At 41.1% G+C, this 23,164-nt stretch overlaps 1 protein-coding gene across 1 annotated transcript in view; it reads right to left on the minus strand.

The window, feature by feature from the left end:
* The window catches only part of AMBRA1 (autophagy and beclin 1 regulator 1), a 127,274-nt gene that overhangs the window by 49,814 nt on the left and 54,296 nt on the right, over nt 1–23,164 (minus strand). Inside the window, exon 12 of the mRNA XM_084207267.1 lies at nt 1,296–1,406. Within this exon, the coding sequence (XP_084063393.1) occupies nt 1,296–1,406 (111 nt within the window). The remainder of the gene's footprint in view (nt 1–1,295; nt 1,407–23,164) is intronic.

Here is a 23,164-nt window from a genome sequence, read left to right on the forward strand (position 1 = left end):
TTTCATCAACCTGATCTATTGAAAGATGTTTCTGTTCACAGAAGGGGAGGTGAATCAGATAATGTTTAAAACTCCATTCCAGACAAAACTATTATTTGATTCTGTGATTTTGATTCTCTGCACTTACTGCAGTGTCACCATACATTCTCCTTTCGTGGGTTCTTTAAGCAGCAGGACACTACCCCACAGAGACATCTATTGTCAGATATGCAATTTCTGGAAATGCAGAACACACAGGTCTGGGACTGTGAGAGTTCTTCTCAATTCATTTTAGTGACTACCTGTGAAAACAGAAGTCTTTCTAAAAACAGAACCCCTGTTCTCACAAAAGAAACAATCCCCTAAAGTAGAACCCAATCTTCTTTTGCTGAGAAATCAAGCAGTGAGTTGCACATATGCACAGAGATGGCCTAAGCTAAAAATCACTTGCGCAAAGGAACCTTCATGAATATCTACCTCCTATCTTCATCCCAGGCTGCCACAAACATTTCTGCAGCTGTGCAACAAGCTATATCAGGATCGCATTCTGGGTTAAAAATAGCCTTTCTAGCCAAGTTAGTTTTAGGCCTGAAAATGTCATTCTTTGATCAGCTGACCACAAGCATCAAACATGCTTGTGCCTGCATAAGGAAGTCTTTTCCAACGTGACAGCTAGCTTATGCTACAGAACACATGTGAAACTGTGGTCTAATTTTCACAAAATTAATGAGAAAAGAAACGAAATCAGCAAGATTGCTCAGATTCCTGATTCAAAAATAGCTTTTTGCCTGAGAAACAGGACTAATCACTGCTTTTGCAAATGACTAGAAGGTACTACTTCCCTGGGCTTGTAACAGTATGGTAAGCAACAGACTAGGGTCCTGATTCCCAAAATGTATGACAGCACTTTAACACACACTGATGTGAGTAACTTAGAGAAATCACACACAGTTCATTAGCAGGTTCTAATTTAAAGGTATAAATACAGTATTTCTCTAAGAACTTGTTAGTAAGAGAACGAAGACATTGAACACAGAATTCTACGGGAATGGTACATGCCCATGGAAAGGCTCACAAAAACCAAGCCCTATTTACACATGGATTTGCTGATTGCAAGAATACACAAGGTAGATAGAGTGGGAACAGCTCTACAAGCTTTTAGTCAACTTCCTCAAAAGACTCAAGCATTTTACAGTTGCCAGTGCAACATGACAAATAAGACCTGCAACACACAGCTGCCTTTGAAAGATCCTTAGCTTACCTAGCTCTGGTAAGCATAGACTTAAAATAAGGGACTGGTGTCTTTTCCAACTTACCATTGCTGATTTCAGGCAGATCAAATTTAGTGAAGTCCCACCACTGGAGCCGGTAGGTGGTGTTGGCAATGTTGCTGGCCACAGCTGACTGTCCATCCCCAATGACAGCACCTACAGAAAAGGGGGAAATAATTAACAATTTAACCTCTACAAGAATAATCAGAAAAAAAAAGCCAGGGAGACAAAACCATAGAAAACCTATCAAAATCCAATGCTCAAAACTCTGGATTCTTAAAGTAACCTTATTTACAGAAATGGTAGCACATCCTCAATAAGCCATGGAGAACAGGAAATTAACAGGAAAGCATCTCCCTGCAACACATTTCTGAAAGAAAATAAAGTTGATAAGAGATAAGACTTGCCCAGGAACACAAGGCAAAATCCTAATCAATTCATTTGGTGCAAATGCATTCTACTTATCAACAGTAGTGAAGCTGTATTTTCACAGACCCAAAACTGTCTAGTACAGCTAGGAAGGCATATCAGAATACAAATGGAGGAAAAGCATTGCCCCGGGAAATTACACGGATTTGTGGACATAATTGCTGCTCCTACTGTAAACCTCACTCAGAAGATACAGGTTGCTTACAGTATTTTTCACATAGTAAGGGTTGTAACAAAATATGGGCTGGAAAAGCTAGGAGGTTGCCCTTGGCTGCTTCGTGTGGCCCAGCCTACAGTAGGCAAGGGCTGCTCTGACACCATGACCCTTGCTAACTGCCCAAGGATTTGGGCAGCAGCCTAAAATCAGAAGGCTCAGCATAATTCCTCAGAAACTATCATAAAAAAACCTATATTTCCCGGCACAAAGAAACAGCCACTGGTTACTCAAGTCAGCACACATTTGAGAAAGCTGAGACACATTAAATGGGATTCCCAGGGAAACAAATGGAGACAAGAGACAGTTCATCCATGGTAGTACTACAGTCAAAAATGTCAAATGTCATGCTATTTGCAGTCCCTACACCTTCACGGACAGGGAGCCCATGTCCTACACACACATCCTGGCAACCAGAGAAATTCAGTGTAATAGAATTCGGCCAGGGAGAGCAAAGCAAGATCACTCCCAAGCACAAATGACTAAAAGCAAAGCCTCCAGCATCTACACAGTCTGGATTTCAGCATTTCCCCACTCCAGTGGGAAGTACACAGCAAAGTCAGTGCCCTCACTCTCCTGGAAGGGTTGGCTCAGGACTTTGCTGCCTCAGCAGCAGTAATAGAAGAGACATCACTTTGACAACTCTGTCAGACACCTGTGCAGAGTTAAGAGCTTGCTAACTGCTAGTAGGTTAAACTGGTGTGGAGGAAGATGGAGAGAGCAGGATGGCTGGATAGTTACTTTTCTTATCAAATCCCAAAAAAACCCACTCAGGCATGGGAAAAGAAAGAAAGAAAGAAACCCAAAATGCCTGAACACACAAACACACCAACAGGTTTTTTGCTTTCTCAGCAAAGCAAAGAACAAGGTGGACAGGGAAAAGTAAGTAAGCAAATTCTAAAGTGGTGCTGATAAACAAATACACCAAGAAAGCTGCTTGAGTCCTGATTTTTGCTTCTAGGGAAAGCTCAGAAATATACCAAGAAGAAGACTTCTGAGCAGACAGCTTTACACTGTGCACTCAACTCTGTCAGGCCTCCAGCAATCAACCAACCTCCATTGTACATCTGCTCCATCTCTGTACCTGCCTCTGTCAGACGTGCATGGATCACTTGGAGAGCAGAATTAAAAACATTTCCATTGCTGTAACATATGCCCAAGGCCATGTTTTCTATATCCCTCAAAACAAAGGGCTCCTCTGAAGAGAAGATATGCACTGGAGAAAGCAGATTCAATGAATTAATTAAATTACACTTGGCAACCAGAAGTAGGACAATTAAATTTTATGTTGCTTCAGCTTTAAAATCTTCTCACTGCAAGCCTGGATTTGGTACACAAAGGCAGCTCTTCTGCTGTCTTGCCTTCAGCCCTCAGGAAGGGAAGAGAAAAACAGGTGCTCTACAAATGTGAAGCAGTGGGACTTCCTGCAGGGAAACAGTAACTCACATCACAAGCAAGGTAGCAGCTGCCTTATAGGACTGAGTCAGGCAAGGAAAACACTCTGTGAAGACAGGTGACAGAAGTTCTACTGAGGGCACATAATTCCAGAATATTGATTTTATCACAGATGACTGTTACAAAGTTACATCATCTGTTTTGCAATGAGAACAACTTTCAAGGTGTAACAAGCAATATATAAAATGGAGAAGAACTTACCTTAGGAGAACAATCATGCTCTCCCTCTACATCAGAGAAGCTTAGCAAAATCACTAACTGCTCCACAAACAGTAAATTAATCTGGCTCATACAATTGCTGCACCTACTGCTAAAAGTACCATAAAAAGCAGCTGACAAGTAGATTTGATTTTTTTTCTGTAAAATTTCTCATCTTTGCATCCCTTTCCCTGTATGGTGAAAAGGATGAAAGGTTTAAATGAACACCATAACTAGCCTTCAAGTTATGGTGTTCATTTGAACCTTGCATCCTCTTCACCTCCAAAGGCAGTCACATCATATGCAGAGAAATTAACAATGGAAAAAAGCAGTACTGCCCACTACAGGACATCCCCACACAAATTTCAGAGCCAGCACAAGCTATTGAGTAATGCTAATGCTTCAGGTAACTAATACCTTTTTAAAAAAGATTAGGACACAGGCAACACAGTTCTTAGTGTGAAAGGTTATGTTCAGAAAAATTTGGTCCATTTCTTGAATGCTTCAAACCAGTGTAACTAACACTAATCAGAAGTCCATGATCTATGTCTTTTATTAAGTAATTATCTCTACTTATAATAATTATGTAACTGAGGAGTGTGATTATTAAATTATATCTATATACATGTAACAAAGTGGAGTAACATTTGTATCACAAGTTCTGCCAGATGCCTCCCACATGCACTGTCCTACAGTAAAGATGATTAAAAGCATGTAAACATTTCAAACAACGAATGAAGGGAGAAAAATACCCTGTAGCACACAAATATGCTATCCTAACCTGTGTTGTCCTCTTTGGCTTATGGGAAACATTTTAGAGCACACCTGGAAGACGCAGGAAAGTTAAAATCCTCACTACAGAGCTTTTGTTCACCGTGCAGCATGAGAACTCATTCTCAGCTGGCTTTGCCCAGTCAGGGTTTCAGTCTGGATGAGAGGAGAAGGTGCTTTTGTTTGTCAAGTATATGTAACCTAGAGGCAAACAACACACTATATCTTCTTAAATTTGGGCAGCAAGAGATCAGCTCTTACAAGGAGCTGTTCTCACCAAGCACCTGACAGTCCTGATTCCTGGGTCTTCCACTGTCTGATGGGATCACAAGTAACTGCAGTTGGTACCCAAGGGTCTTGGGCTTGTCATCCTCATGAACAGAACGACCTTTTTCTGCAGAGATGATGTAGATTTCAAAATGCTGAAATCCAAAGCAAGGGCCAATTGAAATGCAGTGAATGTAGGTTTGATTGGCAGTTTTCCTGCGTCTGTCTATCACTGCGTAATAAACACTGGATGATGGCAGAAATGAAGATAAATGCTTTCAGCAGCCCCCCTTTTTCCCTCCACCACCCTGAACTCCATCCACCCCCACTCAGCACATGACAAAAGAGTTTAAAGAGTTGGGGGGGAAGAAAGTCTTAACAAAGACTTAAATAAAAAAATCCTCAAATCTTTTCTTATAGGCCACCTACACGTGACAGATATTTATCCATCAGTCTCAATCTCCTCAGAGGATCCAACGTATCTTGGCATATGGAGAAATGAACCTTTGCCAGTCAACTATTGCTCATTTATGAATCAAGCCATGCAAGCCAATGTCTGGGTTCAGACTGAAAGGGAAAAAAGGGGTGCAAAACCAGTTCCCTTGGTACTCCAGCACTCCCTCAGTGAAAAGCAGGCTAACTTCAGACTACTACTATCAAACTTTCAGAAGAACAACTAATACTCTAGAGCTACACAGGCTTTGGGGGTACACTTTTTGGAAACTCGAAAGATCCACATAGTATGAGAATTTCTTTTCCATGTATTTAACAGAAACCAGAGTTCAAATTTTTTTCTAGGCTAGATCCTTTAGCCTTAATTTGTTACTGTCTGGCAGGTCCCCTCATAATAAGAGAAAAATTTATTATAATGCTTACAGATAAGCTTGAGGAAGCTGGAGAAACCCCTTAGCTAATTTGTGACTCAGTTTGAGGGAGTAATTAGTCCCTGCTATGAAATTCCCCCTAGATTAGTACTTGAATCTCAAAGCATGAGTACCTTTGAAAAGTAACTTCTCTTTATGAAACCATTTGCAACTGTAGCTGATACTGGGTTAATCTATACTTGTAAAAAGGATCTGTCAGAATTGATGGGTTTTACATTTACTTATTCTAGATTTACTACAATCCAGGCTCCAGGAAGTCCAAAACACAGAACAAATCTATTTGACAAACCGAGGATAAGACTCTCTGCTTCAAGAATACACCAGATTCTCTCAACCAGTTCTGAAACAATTTGAATTCAGGCAAAATGATTACTAAAATCTAATGGAGATGCAACAGGCTCTTATACATTTCCAACCCTCAAGTATTTTATGGGACAGCCTAGTCTGGGGGCCAACTTTGAAGACAGTAAATATATTAAATTCTGAATGTGAATTTGACAAGTCCCAGAAAATCTCTGTTCCAGGCTACTTTGAAGTGGATAAGGCAACTATCTCAAACTGGGCTTATGCTGTAGAAACAGTATGCAGAGCAACCTGGTATTTTCAACCATTTCTTTTGCTTGTTCTTCAATGCACAAGCAAGCTGTAAATAGGAAATGGGCAAAATGATTTTCATGAATGGATGCACAATATGCTACTAAGAGTAGTTCAGCATACGCTAAGCACTGAAAGGATCTTAGAGTCAACATTAACTGAGAAAGCCTCTAAGAGGTCTATGCTCTCTGAAGGATGAACCTTCAAAAGGCTATTATTTTTTTCTTTATTCCAGATGTATAAACTAAGAAGAAATGTAATTTCCCATTCATGTTCATTCCCACTCAAAATTTCCTTTCAAAAGGGGCAAGGCTTAGCATGCTGAATTCCACAGACCTCTCAGCAGGGCTCAGCTGTAGGTAAGTGAAGATGACCATCCTAATAGGAGCCAGTCAAGTACCCAAGGGGTCCACTTACATTGAGAACAATGCAAACATCATATAAGAAAAGGAATTTTTCAGCCACAAGTTTTAGACTTCAAAAGGAAATCAGTTAATTTGCAACAAGCACAAACAATAAAAGAACAGATGCTTGGTCAAAAGCCTCCACCTCCAATAGTCATGATGTCTCCTTGACGTCTTACCTTCCTATATTTTATTTCTTTGCCTGATCATCTAACAATTAATAGAGAAATGTGTCTAGTCAGCATTTGTTTTTGATGGTAGAGTCTAGTTTTCCCTCAGGGAAACTAGAAGACATTAAGATCCTTGTTAATGCATTCCTTCTTATCTGTACTACTTGCATCTCACCAAGCAAGCTGGCAAATCTTCTCCTTAAGAGAATTCACACCCTGTTGCTGTTCACTACAGAGATTGCCCTGCTCATGTCACCCTACTACACATGAAAATTGGAATCTGATATGCAACAGCACAGACAGCTTCCTGAAAGAGCAAAAGTTGAGCCAATAATAATTGCACCAAATTGAGGATGAGGAAAATTCTGTACTCTGTGAAAAGTAAATTCTCTTATTACAGCCTTTGTGTATACATATTGGAGTAAGCAAATGTCCCTGTTTAGGAAGGTCTCATCCTATTCAGGGTGATCAATAAAGAACAAGCAGTTTCATTTCCTTGCTGTAGCTACATAAAACCTCCCAGTTTCTGGTAGCAACAGATCATGGCCTAAGTCTCCCAGCTGACAAGAACTTTCTCCAACCATCCTATATCAGGTATGCCCTGCTGAATAGAAAAAACCCCAAACAAACCATGAGGAATACACAGAATTCTACCTCCCACATCTCTACGAATAAGCACCTCAAGTACACCGCTGCCACAATAAAAGACTGACATGATTTAAAGAGTATCTGCACACTATCTTTTATCTGCAAGATTCATAATCTCTTATGCCATAAAAGCAAAAAAAAAAAAAAAAAAAAAAAAAAAAAGAAAAAACCCCAAAACACAACAAAACAGAGAGAAATACCATCTGAATCATGGGCAGGTCAGAATATTACTTACACATCACCTTAGTGTTAAAAAGGTATGAATGAGACAATGAGATCTTGATTTTGGCAAGAAACAAAGTAAGTGAACAGAAAATAACAATTGTGTGTTGTTAATGATACATTATTTAGCTTATGCACAATTTGCAAGTTCATTCTTGCAGGGTAGTAAGTATAATTCACCAGAGAAACGAAAATCCTACTTGCAGAAGAAGCAGAGCTCTAAGTCTTAGTGATGCTCTTACATCTGTACAACTCAAATGAAGCTGTTAAATACTACTTTCTTCTTTATAAGAAAATCCTTATGAACAAGGACTGTTTAAGTTCAGCTATTTGTGTTCTCATAAGTCATTTATGATGGATGCTTTTACCTGCAATGGATGGGAAGTTTCCTAGGAAGGCTCCACTACACTATCACTTTACATCACGTAACAGCAGGCACACACACACATTTAAAGGAGTAAAACACCTGTTGTTAAGGGACCATCATGAAACTCCTGGAATGCTGATGCTGGATACAGTACTGGAATGGCATGTAAAGACATACAGGTGCTCCATGAAGCCCTCAAGTAAAAATAAATATCATGGGTCTAGATAAGTCAAAAAAAAAAAAAAAAATCTTTCTTCAAATTGAGATGCTGCATCATTGAAAGAGTTCAGCAGGAAAATGTTATGGATATTAAAAAAACACCTGTTACCCTTGGCTGAAACAATTTGCAAGCTGTTTGAGAAGTGGGTGGTCAAACAAGCTCTCTATTTTTCATTTAGGCCCCTTGCTGGGAAGGGTAGTCAAAGCTGGAGTCTTCCTATCAGCAAACTGCTGGAGCTACTAAACTTGTTTTGAGATCCCTTCTTTATTTCCATGCGATAGCGGCATGTGTTAAAAGCATGCCTCACACTACCATATGATTCAGGCAGTAAAACAAGTTTCCTTCAGTATAGCCTTTTAGGGAAAAGATTCAAGCACTAAAAATACATTCCAAACTGCATTTCATTTAACTAATGTTTTCGTTTGACCTTTTCTGCATACTTGCAGCCTTTTATGTGATTAGTCTGTATGCATTTAAGAACCCCTAACATAAAACAATGAGTAAATGGTGGAGAAAGGGATTTACACTTTCTTCATAATTTCTATTACAAAATTCTCTGATACTTAAGAAATCAGCTGTAGAGCCATCAAGCTATTGCCCGCGAATGGGAGTCTGAAATCTACTAACTGGAAAATACTGGGGAAATAAAGACAATCTTTATCTTGTCAGTGTGAGGAGAAACAAAAATTTGGGTTACAGGCATTTCTGCATTGGGAGGTCCACATCAATCTGCTAAAAAAAGCAGTAAGATAATACGTTTGAAATCTGCTCCAAAGCAACTGATTCTGCAAAGGACAAAGGGTTTTGCAAATTAATGAAGGGCGGGGTGGGGAGAGTAGTGAATGAGTCCAAGACATGCTGATAGATGAAAAGGCAGAAGAGAGCTGAACTCTGCAGTCTCTAAAGAAATATGAATTCACTTCCTTCACCTCTGAACCCACACCTGCAGGCATGTTCACACCCCTGCTTCCTTGTAAATTTCTAGAAATAGTACGTGACTCTCCAAATCAAAAATGCTGTATCTCTCCTGCCAGAATTCAACGAAATCCCTGGCAATGTGAACTAGGAAGGTCTCAATAGCTAATGTGTGGCTTGTGTGTCTGGGGTTCCTCCCTCTGCTAATTCTGCAACTCGTGATGCCTCTGCTCTCTCCCATCACTAAGTCCCTTGCACCATTACCAAGCCCGTCATTAAATGCTTTTGGAAGTCCGCTTTTTAACCTTCACATCTGTGTTTATTCTCTGCACAAAACCAGAGTGGAATCTATGCCTGGCAGGCATTTCCTTTTGTAAAACTCCTTCTTCTTTCCTTTTCTGACTTTTCAGAGCATGAAATGTGCCTGCTAATCCTAATTGCTGCAGATGGAGAGTCTTGCAGAGACCAGACAAAGGGGGCATCCTTCCACCAAGCAGCTGTGAGCAGGCACCAGACTCTTAAGTTCTCTGTTTTCCAGAGCTCCCATCTCACTTTATCACATTTCTGAAGAACACAGGGACAAACTTCCACAAGCAGCTATACCAGAAAGACTTCCAAGACTTACCCTGTCCTGCCTAAATGGCCCTCCCAGCACAAGAGCTGGGAAACCTTCACCCAAACCCCCCAAAATTTCACAGTGTCCCCTCCAAAACCCCGTTTTGCCTCCCAATACCCCATTTTGCCCTCCCCCCCTTCCCCTTTCCTAGGCGCCCTCACCCAGGCCATCTGGAATTTTGCCAAGAGCCCAGAGAACTGGCGGGGCAATGCTGAGCTTACTGTGTGACCTGACTCAGGGTGGGTAGTCCTCAAGTACTGCTGCTGTATGTCAAAGAAAAAAAGCAAAATGTCTGGCTTTTAAGGGTCATTTGCCTGTCTATGTCCCAACATCAGCTCTCTTATCAAAGAAAAACTTTGTAAGGTCCCACTGGCACACCTGCACTGTTGGCCTTCCATTAGCAGTGTCTTGGCCAGTAACAGAGGCACCAAGAAACTGAATCAGTATGGTAATAAGACATTTTTACTGACAACAGCCATTGAAGAAGTTACCTTTCTAGCTTAGCAATGTCTGGATTCAGAGGAATATTTCCAATGTAGCAACAAAAAACTTCAGAGGGTTGCTGCCACCTAACTAGAATATCCTTACCACCCAAGGCCAATGCTTGGCTTCTCCCCAGTTGCCACATCCCACTGTCTCATGAGGTCTACTGCAGTTCACTCATCTAACATCGATGCTAACATGTATCAGACTGATCCAGTGTTGCCAAAACTGTTGTATATAGTTTAAGATAATTGAGAGGTCTTGCAATTTCTTGTTATTGAGACTGTATGCCAAGACCATTTCCACCTACAGCCCATATTCTACTCAGGTTATACTTTATCTATCAATTCCACAGTTTGTTAGTGTGGCCACAGTTTTAGTTCACACTAAGTAATTCCCCTTCCTAAGAGGCTCAAATAATGTTGTAAAAGCACTCCCATCTAACCAATATAGCTACACCAACAGACAGATGTAGAATAGACACAAAAATAACAAGTCAAACTGCTTTCCAGAGAAAAGCCTTTTCCATTGTGAGCGTGCATTTTAACTACATGAAATCCTATTAATCCAAACAAATCAGCAAGCCAAATTCCTGCTACCGCCTCTGCAGCTCTTACTGCAAGAATGTGTGCTTAGCACAACTTGAAATGTGCATGTCTTATACCAAAACACCCATCTGCAGTTGAGAGAAACCTCAGCAATGTCTTTGTAGAGCACCTGCAGGCCTTATCAACTACCACATTGCATAAATACAAACTTTCACTAATTCAAGAAGCAGTATGTTCCCTGGAAGGGTTTGAATTCTGCAGGTTTAACTGTGTATCAGTACAACAACAAGCTTCCACACTGGAGCCACTTTTCATTGTGGAAATAGCAGTACATAGTATTAATAGAAGTACCAAGCAAAAAAACATTTTCAAAGGCTTGTACTTGCCAGTGACTGGAAGACTTGCAAAAGTTATTATTATCCTTAAACATATTTCCGGACTGCTGTATTACAGCACCAGCCCTGTGCACCCCATCATGTAATGAAAACACTGCATCAATTTAGTGACACAGACTGAATCTGCACAATACAGAGCACTAGCTAAACATGCTCAATGGTGGATTTTCACAGGAATAATATCGTGTGAGCAGGACATATCACAAAGTATCGCCAAGTATCGCCAATCTAAAGAGCAAGAAGAAGAGAAGGCAGGATAGGAACTGGAAAGTAAGCAGACAGACTTGCTGTTAGCTGGGTAAAGCAGTGAACAGACACACAACCTAAAGAAAGCAGAAAAGAAGCAAGCTGAGAAAACACAAAATCTAACAGTAGTTTAACTCATGTGAAGGCAGATTAAAATAGATTAAATTTAAAGCATGGTGAGAAGGAGGAAGCTCAGGCTGGAAGAATGTAATAGGGAGACCACATTATTCCAACTGAAACAGAACAAAGTAAAAGAAATCTACAGCAAATAAAGTACTTCACTATCACTATGTTCTGAACACTTTCTCATGGAACACCCACTTTGAGGGTGGTTTGGCATGATGTAGATGACAGCAATGGAAACAAGACTCATTCCTTACTGCCACTAGCTTTAATGCACAAAGCAGGTTGCTACATCCCAGCAAGCGCGCAGGGATCTCTGTTTGAAATCAGTGCAGAGACTCAGGCTCAAGGGGTGACCCAGATCCCAGAGTATGCAGAGCATGATAGTCCACAACTTGACAGACCAAGTGTAACAATGTGGAAGTTAGCCTGCAACATTTGGAACAATGACACAGCATAAGGGCTCCCAGAAGTCAGGACTCCACCAAGAAGTTTGGCCAAACTCATAATCTTGTAGCAACTTCTGTAAAATCGGTGCCACAGCTCAGCTCATCACAGGTCCAACCCACTGCAATTATAAAACTGATTCCAAGATTAAAGGAGACTACCACTGTATTCCACTGTTTTTAAGAAGTGTTAAAAGGCAAACTCAAAGCCACATCCAGAAAAACTAAGGCAGCAAAAGTACTTAGATGCTCAGCATGCAGGTCTTGCACTGCATAGTGAATGGATACTTAAATGGGTTTTATTCCTTTTTTAGGGCAGACTTGACCTTAATCCATCTTGAATTAGCTCATAATGCTTCCAGAGGTTTGGAAGCTCCCCAAGAAGCTGCTGTACAAAATAACAACCACTCTATACAGCATTTACAAGTAAAAGTGGACAGAAATTTCATGATGAAAATAGGGCAATGACAACTGGTTTACAGTAAAATTTTCAATTATACACAATCAAGATTTGGAGCAAGCCATGCTTTACTGGAGGGTAGGGGTCACAAACTAAAAAGGAACGGTGATGAAATGTTCCAGGATCTCACCCTCACAGCAGCAGTCAGAGGTCCAGCTCCTACCAGATCAAAGAACCAGCAGTGGTACATTCTAGAAGATGATGAACACTCCAAGCCAGTCTCTCAGTCCTAGGATTCAGTGTAACATTACAGTTCCAAATGACAATTTTATTAGGTCTCACAAGTCATAGGACAGCAGAAGTTAAGCAGTAGCTCACTAAAATCACAGGAGTGATCAGGGAGACCGACATCCACTTTCTTTGCAAGCAGAAGTTATGACAGGGCTTTGCCTTCAGCTTTCTTTGTTTTGTGTGTCAACCAACATGCAAGTATCCATGAATAAGGGCTCTTCTACTGAATCTCATCAGCCAAGCTGGGCCAGGAAAATACAGAAATACACTCCCCTTGCATAACTTACACATGCAGATCCAATAAAGATCTCAGCAAAATGATTTTTCATCTTACCTTTCAAAATCTTTGCGAATCTGCTCACTCCACTTGGCCTATGAGATCTTTCTCTAAACTTTATTATTGAGTCCCACTCTGTCACAACTTAATGTCTTCCAGCCCTTCTTTTTCTATTTAATCTTGATATGATTTCCAGTCCATAAGCCCCATAAAGTTATTTGTCTCCCCTCAGCCTTGTTTCTCCTGTGCCTTCTTTTCCTTCCACTCTGGCAAAGTACTTTTGGGTTTTCTTTACACTTTTCAGTGTCCTCATAATGGGGTGGTGGGGATGTATATGTACGTGTTGGGTTATTTGCCTCCCTCTCTTCCCACAAGATCTTGAGCCTGACGCACCTGTGATACCAGTACCCATTCCTCCATCTACTGCAAGACAACACTAATGGAAACTGTCACCACACCAATTCCCTCCACTACACTTTTTTACTCTGGCAACTCAAAAAAGCCTTGAGATCTGACTTGCTTGGTCTGTGGTGAACCAAAAGACAGATCCTCAAACAGCTTCTGTGTGCAGCAAGCAGGAGACATCACATGGATGGGTGCATGCATGCCCACACCATGAATGCTAATACGAACAATTGTTTGAAAGAAGACAAAGTGTTTCTCCAGCTTAACTGAAGCCCACGCCTGCAATCCCAGCTACCTTTGACTCATTCCTCAAACCCTCCCCTCCTCCAGCTTCCATTTGTCTCTGCGCAGAATCTCAGCTGCTTGTAAGAAAATTACCAAGTGACATTATTTCCTCTACCTTTTCAACCTTTCCTTCCTCTCCTGCAATTTTTCCCATAACAGACACAAGCCTGTTTCCAGTCCTTCTAAGCACTCCAGCAGCCTCTGTGATTTTTCCCTCTTTTGTATCAATTTCTATCCCTTGCCATTTGTCAGTAAACATGTGTATGGTCTTCCTCTCCCTTTCACAATACAAATATACATTAATTTCTTGCACCTCTAAATTTCTCAGTGACACTGGATCACAGTTTGCATGTCTAGGATGAGAAGAGGAAATGCATTGTCCCATACGTCCTTATCATCTCTAGCTCTCCAACTGTATATGAGCTCTGAGCAGTCACTACTCTTTTTCCACTCCAGCATATCTTCCATCTCAACTACTACTGAATCTGCTCAACTTCTAGTGACGCCCTTGCTGGTCAAAACCCAGGACTAGTAGTCTAACTATTCTCATTAACTCTTCCTTAGCAAAGGTACTAACATTTTTGATTATTTGATTGCTCCTCCCTTGCCTTCTGTGAATGGCTTCTACCTACCACTACCACTCTAACCAACCCCAAGAATGCTGAAAGAGACAACCAAGAAATTATGACCATCACTCCAATTTCTTTCATACTCTGCTGCCAGCCCTGAAGTTATTTAATGGGCCATGAGCCACATCTACCTACTCCTTCCTACCAATTGCAGCAAAACCTGATGGGTTGAAGCATATTGATACAGCTGAAATTGTACCTTGTTTCAGCCAGTGCTTGAAGCAAGGAGAAGATATGTGAATCTGGTTCCCAGAGCAGCAAGAGTAGAACTCAGAAGCCAGGCAACGAGGGAACTCAGAGTCCAGAGCTGTTATATTTGCAGAGGCTGGCTGACAGCTCTCACCGATTTTGAACTCTCAGAAACATGACAGCTCCTGGCTGCCAGGGCTTCTGGATTACAGCCTACACTGAGCTCAACAGGAGAGTGTGTCAACCTACTGCTCAAGAAAGCAAAACACAGCTTCCTTTAGTAGAACTACATTGCAGCGCTTGCTTAGTTCAAAACCACCTCTGAGCTCCTGCAGACACTGGAGACCATTCCCACTGCAGCCACATTCCAGAGGCGATGGGTGCACTAATTTAAAAAGAAACAAGGCATGGAGAGACACATATGAGGTACGCCTTTGGATCCTGTTTATATTTTCTAGTGTACAAAATCTCCTGCTGTCCGCATTTACTTTTGAGTTCTGAGGCAAAGAGTTAAAAAGGTAATATGAACTCACCTAGTGCTCTCACCCTGACTACAACCTGCGTTTGCTACTGCACAAATGCTGTTTGGCTTCTCTGTTTAGTTTTTTTCAAGAACTTCCCCATCTCATGCAAGCAACTTAACACCTTCCACATTTTTAACAACCCAAAAGCACTGACAAATCCAACCTTTATGTTTTGGGGAAAGTCTGAAGCCTACATTTATTTCTTAGGCTCTGCCCTTCCACAGGCATTCTCTAAAACTCCTCTAGGTTCCACAAAGGGGGCAACTTATAATGGCTCATGTTAAGGTAAAATACCCAGGTAAGATAAACCCACAAGTCAAAAGTAACTCCGAGGAAGCAAGCAAGTTGTCATCAACCCTGCCAAGATCTTCCCATACATCTTCCCCCACAATCAAGGAAAGCCAGCAGACCAGAAGCGTAAAACCAACAGTACCAGCTGAATAACGATACTATGTGGAGGAAAAAGCCCTACTGCAGAACCTAATAGCTAGCACAACCTTTGATTTGTATGCATTAAGTGATAACAGATTGAGACTTTAATGCTCAATTACAAATAAAACACCCAATGGTACAATCCTATCTACCTGCAGAAGGAACCAGGAGATCATCACATGGCATTCTTACCAGATCCATTATTCAACACACAATGATGTTGCCAGAGCAAAAACCTCCTCCATCTTTATGGCAAGGTGGCTATAAAAATGTCTATGAAGATATTTTATACTGGGCGTAGCAAATCTGTCTTAGGATTTGCTTTGTGGTGTTGGGTTCCCCCCCCCACCCCCGCCCCATAAAATACATTAGTGAAAATCATGACTAATCTCTTCAGAGATGACAGCCAAATGTGGCAGGCCACTGAGGATTCCTACCCCTCTGCATGGCACGGGTTCCTGCCTCCCCTCTGCGCTCTGGAGCATGGGTAATTTTTGTATTATTTTTTTCCCTTTTAAAAGGAGGCAGCAAGCTCTGGGAAAATACTTTTACGGCTAAGTGAGTTTTACCACCCACAAAGAGACAGGTCCCCAAGGGGCCTCACCGCCCACAAAAGATGAGCACTTCTGCAAAGCCTTACCCCTTCTGATATAATGATATCTAGAAATTCATCTCTTTAACAATGCACACAAAAGGAATCAGCCTGCACCCTTCACTTTTAAGAACATGATCACCTCTCTCCAATGCCTTTCTGACTCTCAAAGGCAGCTTAAGATTCACAGCCACCAATACAAAGAAAGGCTTACTGGAACAGCTTGCATCAGAAAACACATTATACAAGCTTTCTCAGATGCAGTGCTTTGCTTCCAGTTGTGCAGCACTTGTGACATGATGCCAATGGCTGGAAGAACCTCTCCGGCAATGGGACCCTGAAGACACCCTATGAAAACTCCTGTACATGTACCAGGAACTTTGAGACCAGTACTACGATCATAAATTTTCCTTTGAGACTAGGCAGAAATTTTGCTAGTTTAAACCCCCCATATACTGGAAAAAACCCTGTTTCAGCAATCGGTTACCTCAAGGCAAGTGGTGAACTTTATGCCACAGGACTTCAAGAAATTAAAAATTCCCAACACCATTGCTCAAGTATCATTTTTTCTTCCAAGCTAAATTGTTCTGATATCAGATTCTGCATCTTTCTATGCCTTTTGTCTATTGCATTAAACGGTGCTCTATCAGACATCTTTCCCCCACAGCTATATCTAGACCAATCAAGTAACAACTACCGACTACTCCTTTGATTAGCTAAGTACATGAAGCTTATGTCATTCTACAGCTGAAGTTTTCCTCAGCTGATTCTTCCTTCAGCTAAGTCCTTCTGAAATGTAGACACAGAGAGTTGCACAAGGACTTGAACATCATCTGGAATGATGTCAATAAGAACATAAAAAAAGACAACAGTAATTTCATGCTCCCTGACATTGCCTGCCTACCTAAGGTTGTAGAACTGTAGCATCATGACAGGAATTCATATTCTATCGGTTCACCCACAGCTCCCCAAAGCCATTTGCAAAGTCGCTACATTGCCCAAAACAAGACTTCCCAAACTGCAAATGGGATACACATTACTGGTCCCAAAGTACCTTATCTCACTGGGCTATTAACAGTCACAACGGTATCATTGCTTGGATCACCACTGGGAACAAAGCAACTGCAGCAAAGATGGCCCTCCAAGCAAACAGATTTCAACTGCCACTCTCACACTCCATATTTTACTATCTACAGTCAGAACTGGATTGACCCCAGATCCAAGACACCTTCTTTGAAAGGTCAACGGCAATTAAGAGAGCTTAACTGCTGGTTTGTTCACATACATCTTGCCTCTGGCCCAGTCATTCCATAAAACTGCTTCTTTATCTGTCCAAAATCTTAATTCAAGGGTTTTGACTATGAGTTACCAAAAGGAACACAAAATGAGACTCTTGGAACAAAATAAATACAAGCTCATGGGAAGTTAGTAACAAAGCATTCTCCAGTAGCATCTGCTCTCTCAGACAACCCTTGAAAGAGCCAGAAGTCCTCTGCAGTAACAACCATGATAGGGTTTTACAACAGATTAGCGGACAATGCCAATACATACAACCAGAAGCAGCCATACCTACTTCTTCAATACAGTGTTTAACAGCACTACAAACTCTATTCTCACCTACACTGAACTCCAGCATCATTTCACTGTTCCTGTGTACTCAGTTAATTCAGAGAATCGCTGAAGACTGAGAGTGGAAAGGACCTCTGAGATACTCTAGACCATTCCCTTGCTCAGAGCAGGGTGAATTACAGCAGTTTACTAGGGACTATCTCCACTCAAACTTGGATATCTCCAAAGATAAGAGACCCCATAATCTCCACAGGCAAACTGTTCCAGAATTTGACCACTCTCACAGAAAGAAAAAGTTTTCTTCAAATGGAATTTCAATTTGTGTCCATTGCCTTTTGTCCTTTCACTGGGCATCCCTGAAAAGAGTCTGGCTCTCTTCATTCCCATTGTATAAATAACAATATGTTATTTATACATATTAACAAGATGCAGTCCAAGCCCTCTCTTCTCCAGGCTGAAGAGTTTCAGGCTGTCTCTCTCTCAACATGTTCTCTCAAGTCAGTCTGTAAACCCTTACTCATCTTTGTGGCCCTTCACTGCACTTACTCCAGTATATCCATGCCTTTCTTGCACTGGGGTCCAGAACTGGACAAGGTACTACAAATGCGGCCTTTACCACGCCTGAAGAAAAGGATTACCTCCCTAAGTCTGCTAGCAGTGCTCTTCCTAATTCAACACAATACACTGATAGCCTGAATTTCTGAAGGGCACATTTGCTGGCCCCTGTTCAAGCTGCTGTCCACAGAATCCCCAGGTCATTCATTGCACAGCTGCTTTCCAGACAGTAAGTCCACAGCCTGCACTGGTGCATGGGGTCATTCTCCCCCAGGTGTAGGACTTGGCATCTCTCTTCACTGAACTTAATGAGATTTGCTGGTCCATTTCCCAGTCTATGAAAGTCCCACTGAACAGCAGCATAACTTTCTGGTTCATCACCTACTCATCCCAGTTTTGCTGAGGGTGCACTCTGATCCATCATTCAAGTGATGAATGAAGATCTCCTCTTCTAGATAACATCCTTTCTGCCATCAGACCAGGATGTAGCCTGCCTAATTTTAGGCATCTAAGTAACCCAAGGCAAAAAAGTACTCTTACAAAACTCCCTATCTAATCAGTGTTAGAAATACTGTCAGCTCCACGGAAGATTCAGAGCACCTCATTTCAGCTCACTGCAGGTGATGAATCCTCAGAGCAGAGGCTTTTTTTTCCTCTGCTAACTATGCAGGAAGCTTGGCCTCCCAAGTCAGATGACCCCAAAATTACAGAGTAAATACCTCCCATAGCGCACATAGCTGTGGATTCTTATTTCCAGTTGACTCACAGTCCTCTCAATTAACACATTCCCAGACTTAGCAGATTGTGATAAACTATGGCTTGAGTTACAAAAGCATAAAGGAAAGACAAGAATAAAAAGGACGGAGCAATAGTAGGCTTTAAAGTGCTAATAGCACAATTTTGACTCTTTAGCTCCCCTTTACTGTGCAATATTTAAGAGACTCACAGAAAATCTCCAGTTCTCAGGTGTGAAGGTTCTTTGCATACAAAAACATTGATACACAAAATCTATTCCAGAAATTAAACTGATTTTGGAATTACTCAAGCCTTAGAGTACGCTAGTTTCTGGAACCAAAGAGGGGATAACATTTTACAAGGGCTGTGAAGCAAGTTCAGTCAATCTGGCGCACAATCTCTAGAGTTTTGCACTCTTAATGCCCCAACCAAAGAAATCAAACTGTACCTGTTCACAGATGTAAACAGAGAAATCTATGTGACCACAGAGAAAGGTGTGCTGCTAAATGGAAGATGCAACTGAACAGCGACTCAGAGCAAGCAGGGCATAATAAGCAGACAGCCAAAGTTATTCCATACAGAAAGTACCCCGACACCTTCTGGCTGTTTGTGCTTTTTGTGTATGACAGCATACAGCAGGAGCGGACAGCAAAATAAGGATGAGTAACTGCTCAGACTCTCAATGCAGAATTTGGTATTTTGAATGTGAGGGAAAGGCTAACTGGAAACAACACACACAACCTCTTCCATCACATAAAAGCAAACATTAATGGCTTTCTCTTCACACAACCTATCACCCACTTTCAGGAGACATCTAGGTACACAGAACTAAATCCCGTTTAGCTCACAGGAGTATTTATCTGCATCAAAATAAATGCAAACAGCTTAGGAACATTTGTGGGGGTCTCTGCACTGGACTAGAATTTCAGAAGAGACTGCCTGTAGGTCATTCAAAGGCTAATTGCATCAACTACCTATCAGCCTTCACTGTGCCAAGGTACAACATACTGGATGACACAGATTACAGCACCAGAAAAGAGGCAGCTGGACTGTCAATTAAAGCACAGAGCCAGAAAAAACAAACTCACTGGTGTCCTGCAATATAGGGAAAAATCACTTAAGTACTATAAAGATGGACCTGCTAGGAAGAATGTAGCATCTGTGGATCAGCTATCTGATCCCAGCGTCACCACGAAGTTGTGTATTAAGAGTGGTTTTCTAGACTTGTTTTTTTTAAGCATTAATAAACTGTCTTCCATCTTCTGGGAGAGGGATTTGATTTGAAGAATGTGTGCTAAGAAGTTCACCTTCTGACCATAATCATGATGTTGTATAATCCTGTAGCCACAGCTACAGAATCCATGAACTGGAAGTCAAGAAGGGATCTAATATTATGAGAAAGTTAACTCACAGTACCTGACTTTATTCTGCACATAGGACACCGAACTACCAGGAGATTTCATGTGAGATCCTCTACTCTAATTGAGCAGCAACATTAAAAACTTTTATGGTTGAAGGCTGATCTAGGAAAACACCAGCTGGTGAGAGACAAAGGCAGATAAGAGCTGAGGTGCCGCAACTAACCTTTGTGAAAGCTCAAGGGCTGCGAGTGTGTTTTTAGAATACAGGAAGCAAATTTATAAGTGAACATTTAGATAAGAGGATGTTATGCAATTAAAATCTTTGCCACATTTCCAAAATCCTACCACAAAGTCTTCAAAAGCTTAAGTACCATGTTGAGGAAACCTACATCTCTGAGGATACCTCTCACCAATCCTATGAAGGGACACTCCATCATTCCCTCCTGTAAGTTCTTTCATTTGCAATTCAGCCATACAGCCTCTTTTTTCCCTAACATTTCTTCATGAAAGGATGTACTTACACAGAAATTATAAACTGTTCTCAAGCCTGTGATGAAGGTGACAGGTATCTATAGTTCTCAAGTCACAGAAGAATCTGAGGCATATTTTAAGCCTCTTATATCATTTAGTGTCCACTGACGTAGATCACAGAAAGACCATAAAAATAAAGTTACTCAAAGGTTCACATCTTTCCATATTTAGCAGTACCAAATAGACTTATAAAAGAAACAGGCAGCATAGAAAGCCACACAGCTATGTTCATTGATTCTATTATTCTACAGAACTCTCTACTGTGAAAAGCAGGATTAGATCAGGACACTAATTCAAATTCACACAGCTGTCTCGGATGAAAAGGCAGAAGCAAGCCAATATCAATAAGCCAGTGATGGACAGCTGAAGGTAGAGATTCAGAATAACACTAAAATCTCAGGGAACTGTACAGAAAATACATAGCTACTAATACTGAGAAAAACATGGGTACATCAGAGACAACTGGCAATGCATCTTCCTATCAACTTTTGCTGGCCTTCTGGAGCTCTCAAGTTATCTTTGTCTTACCCTGCCTAGCTGTGCATCACTACAAAGCACATTTGAGGGATGGGAGCATCTCAGAACAGAATTAACAGCATACTGTACATGACAGAACAGGATTAGGTCAAGATGACCTCAACCACAGGAGGCAATCACACCTGAAATGCCAGAGGAACTGGACATCTGTCTTCAACATGGTTTTGACGGCAAAGAAGCCTTTTATCGTGATCACTTCTATCATTAGAGCAGAAGTGAAAGGTTATTATAGGGCTAACTCAACTTGCAATGGCAACCAATAGTCTATGCTGCTGCATGTACCACAGGCTCAACCATACCCATTTAGCTGGCTTTAGGTTAGAGCCATTCACTTGTGAACATCAGCCCTAAATATAGCTAGAGTATTTAGCTGTTAATCAACAGATTGGGAATGGGCACCAGGAGGCACCTTGACTACCGCATGTCACTGGTGAGAGGCCACCATCATAATTCTTATTAGGAGAACTATCACATGCTCAATCACATTCTTCCTGTCCCAGAAGAATGACATTATCCATCTTAGCTAATTTTCACCATGATGAAACTTCATACACTCTAGCAATTGTGTGGTAGCAGTTGCTGGCTGAAGAATACAAATTCACCAGAAGACACATGATTTTGAATTCTCACAGGAAGTAAAGCTCTAAAGAACAGCATAGCTTATAGGATTTTGGGAAAACAACAGCCAAACTTCACACTTTGAAATTCTAGACTCCCATTAAAGGGATCAACTAATTCTTAGCTTCATCAATAGCCTCAGCCCCACCCCAGTGTAAGAAGGCTACAAACAGCTTGCTTTGGCAACTGCAGCAGAGATATCCAAAGCTGAACCATTATTGCTCATGTGGCAGGCTATACCCTGAATAGGTGTGGGATATGGAAAAATCTGCAATCAAGCTCATTCTTTGACTACATGTAAGTGTTCAGTCTCTAGTCTGAATTTATTACCCTGAGATAGCAACGAAATCACTCAGAAACTGTACACAAAGAATTTATACCACTCAAACCTTAAGCTCTGCAGAATGTGGATCTCCCCACGACGTGGAAGACTCAGAGCAACTGCGCTGGATTGTGTTTAAGCAGATAAAAGTCTAGTGGCAAAGCCAGAACAGATAAACATAACCTATGACCACATAAGGAAAAATATTTTCTTTGCTGAGATACACATAACTGCATAGAAGCCTATTAAAACAAAGTGAGGCAAGACGGAAGCATTTCACAAAGCTAGGTAACTCCACCATAAACTTTCATCTGTATGTTGCCTAATGAGTAACAGAAATGCCAACCAAATGTTTTTTGTGCCAATTTTTAAAGCCTTCTGCAAAGTTCCTTGGGAAACACTGATTCTCTTCTTCCCCTAAGCTTCCACTGAACTGAAACTAAAGCCTTCTTTGTTTCACTATACTATTAGCATGTCTCTGTCCATCCCAAAGCAGTCAATTACTATAAAGCCTGAGGCAAAAGTTCACAGAGGGGAACAAGAGGTCACAAGCACTTCAGCGGCAATGATGCAGACCTTTTATTTTGAATGTATCTATGGATTTTAAAAAAGATATTAAAATGGACATCCTGGTCTGTGCTACCAGATGCCAAAAGATATCTGTAACTTGCTCATCACAGCAGTGTCCCGCTTCCCAATGCAACTTAGGACAAAGAGAAATTTATTAAAAAACAAACAAAAAGACCAAACCAAAACCAACAAATAAATGAACCAACCAAATAAACAAACAACAAACCCAAACAAAACAGTGGGCAGAAATACTCAGCTTACAGAAACATTTCAAAAAAGCAGTAAGAGGGAGTAAACAATACTGAGCTGTGTGTTCCTTGGACGTATTAACGCTGCTGAGTGTACTAACTCCCACTAGAAAAGGTGTAATCTCATCCCCCAGAACATCTTTTTGGTATCTCCCGGGAAATGTAGAAGGAAAAAAGAAATTCAAAAAAAGGACGAAAAAGAAAACCAAACCAAATATCAAACCCCCAC

Source organism: Fringilla coelebs, assembly GCF_963513975.1.
Source record: "Fringilla coelebs genome assembly, chromosome: 6".
NCBI classification, from domain to species: Eukaryota; Metazoa; Chordata; class Aves; order Passeriformes; family Fringillidae; genus Fringilla; species Fringilla coelebs.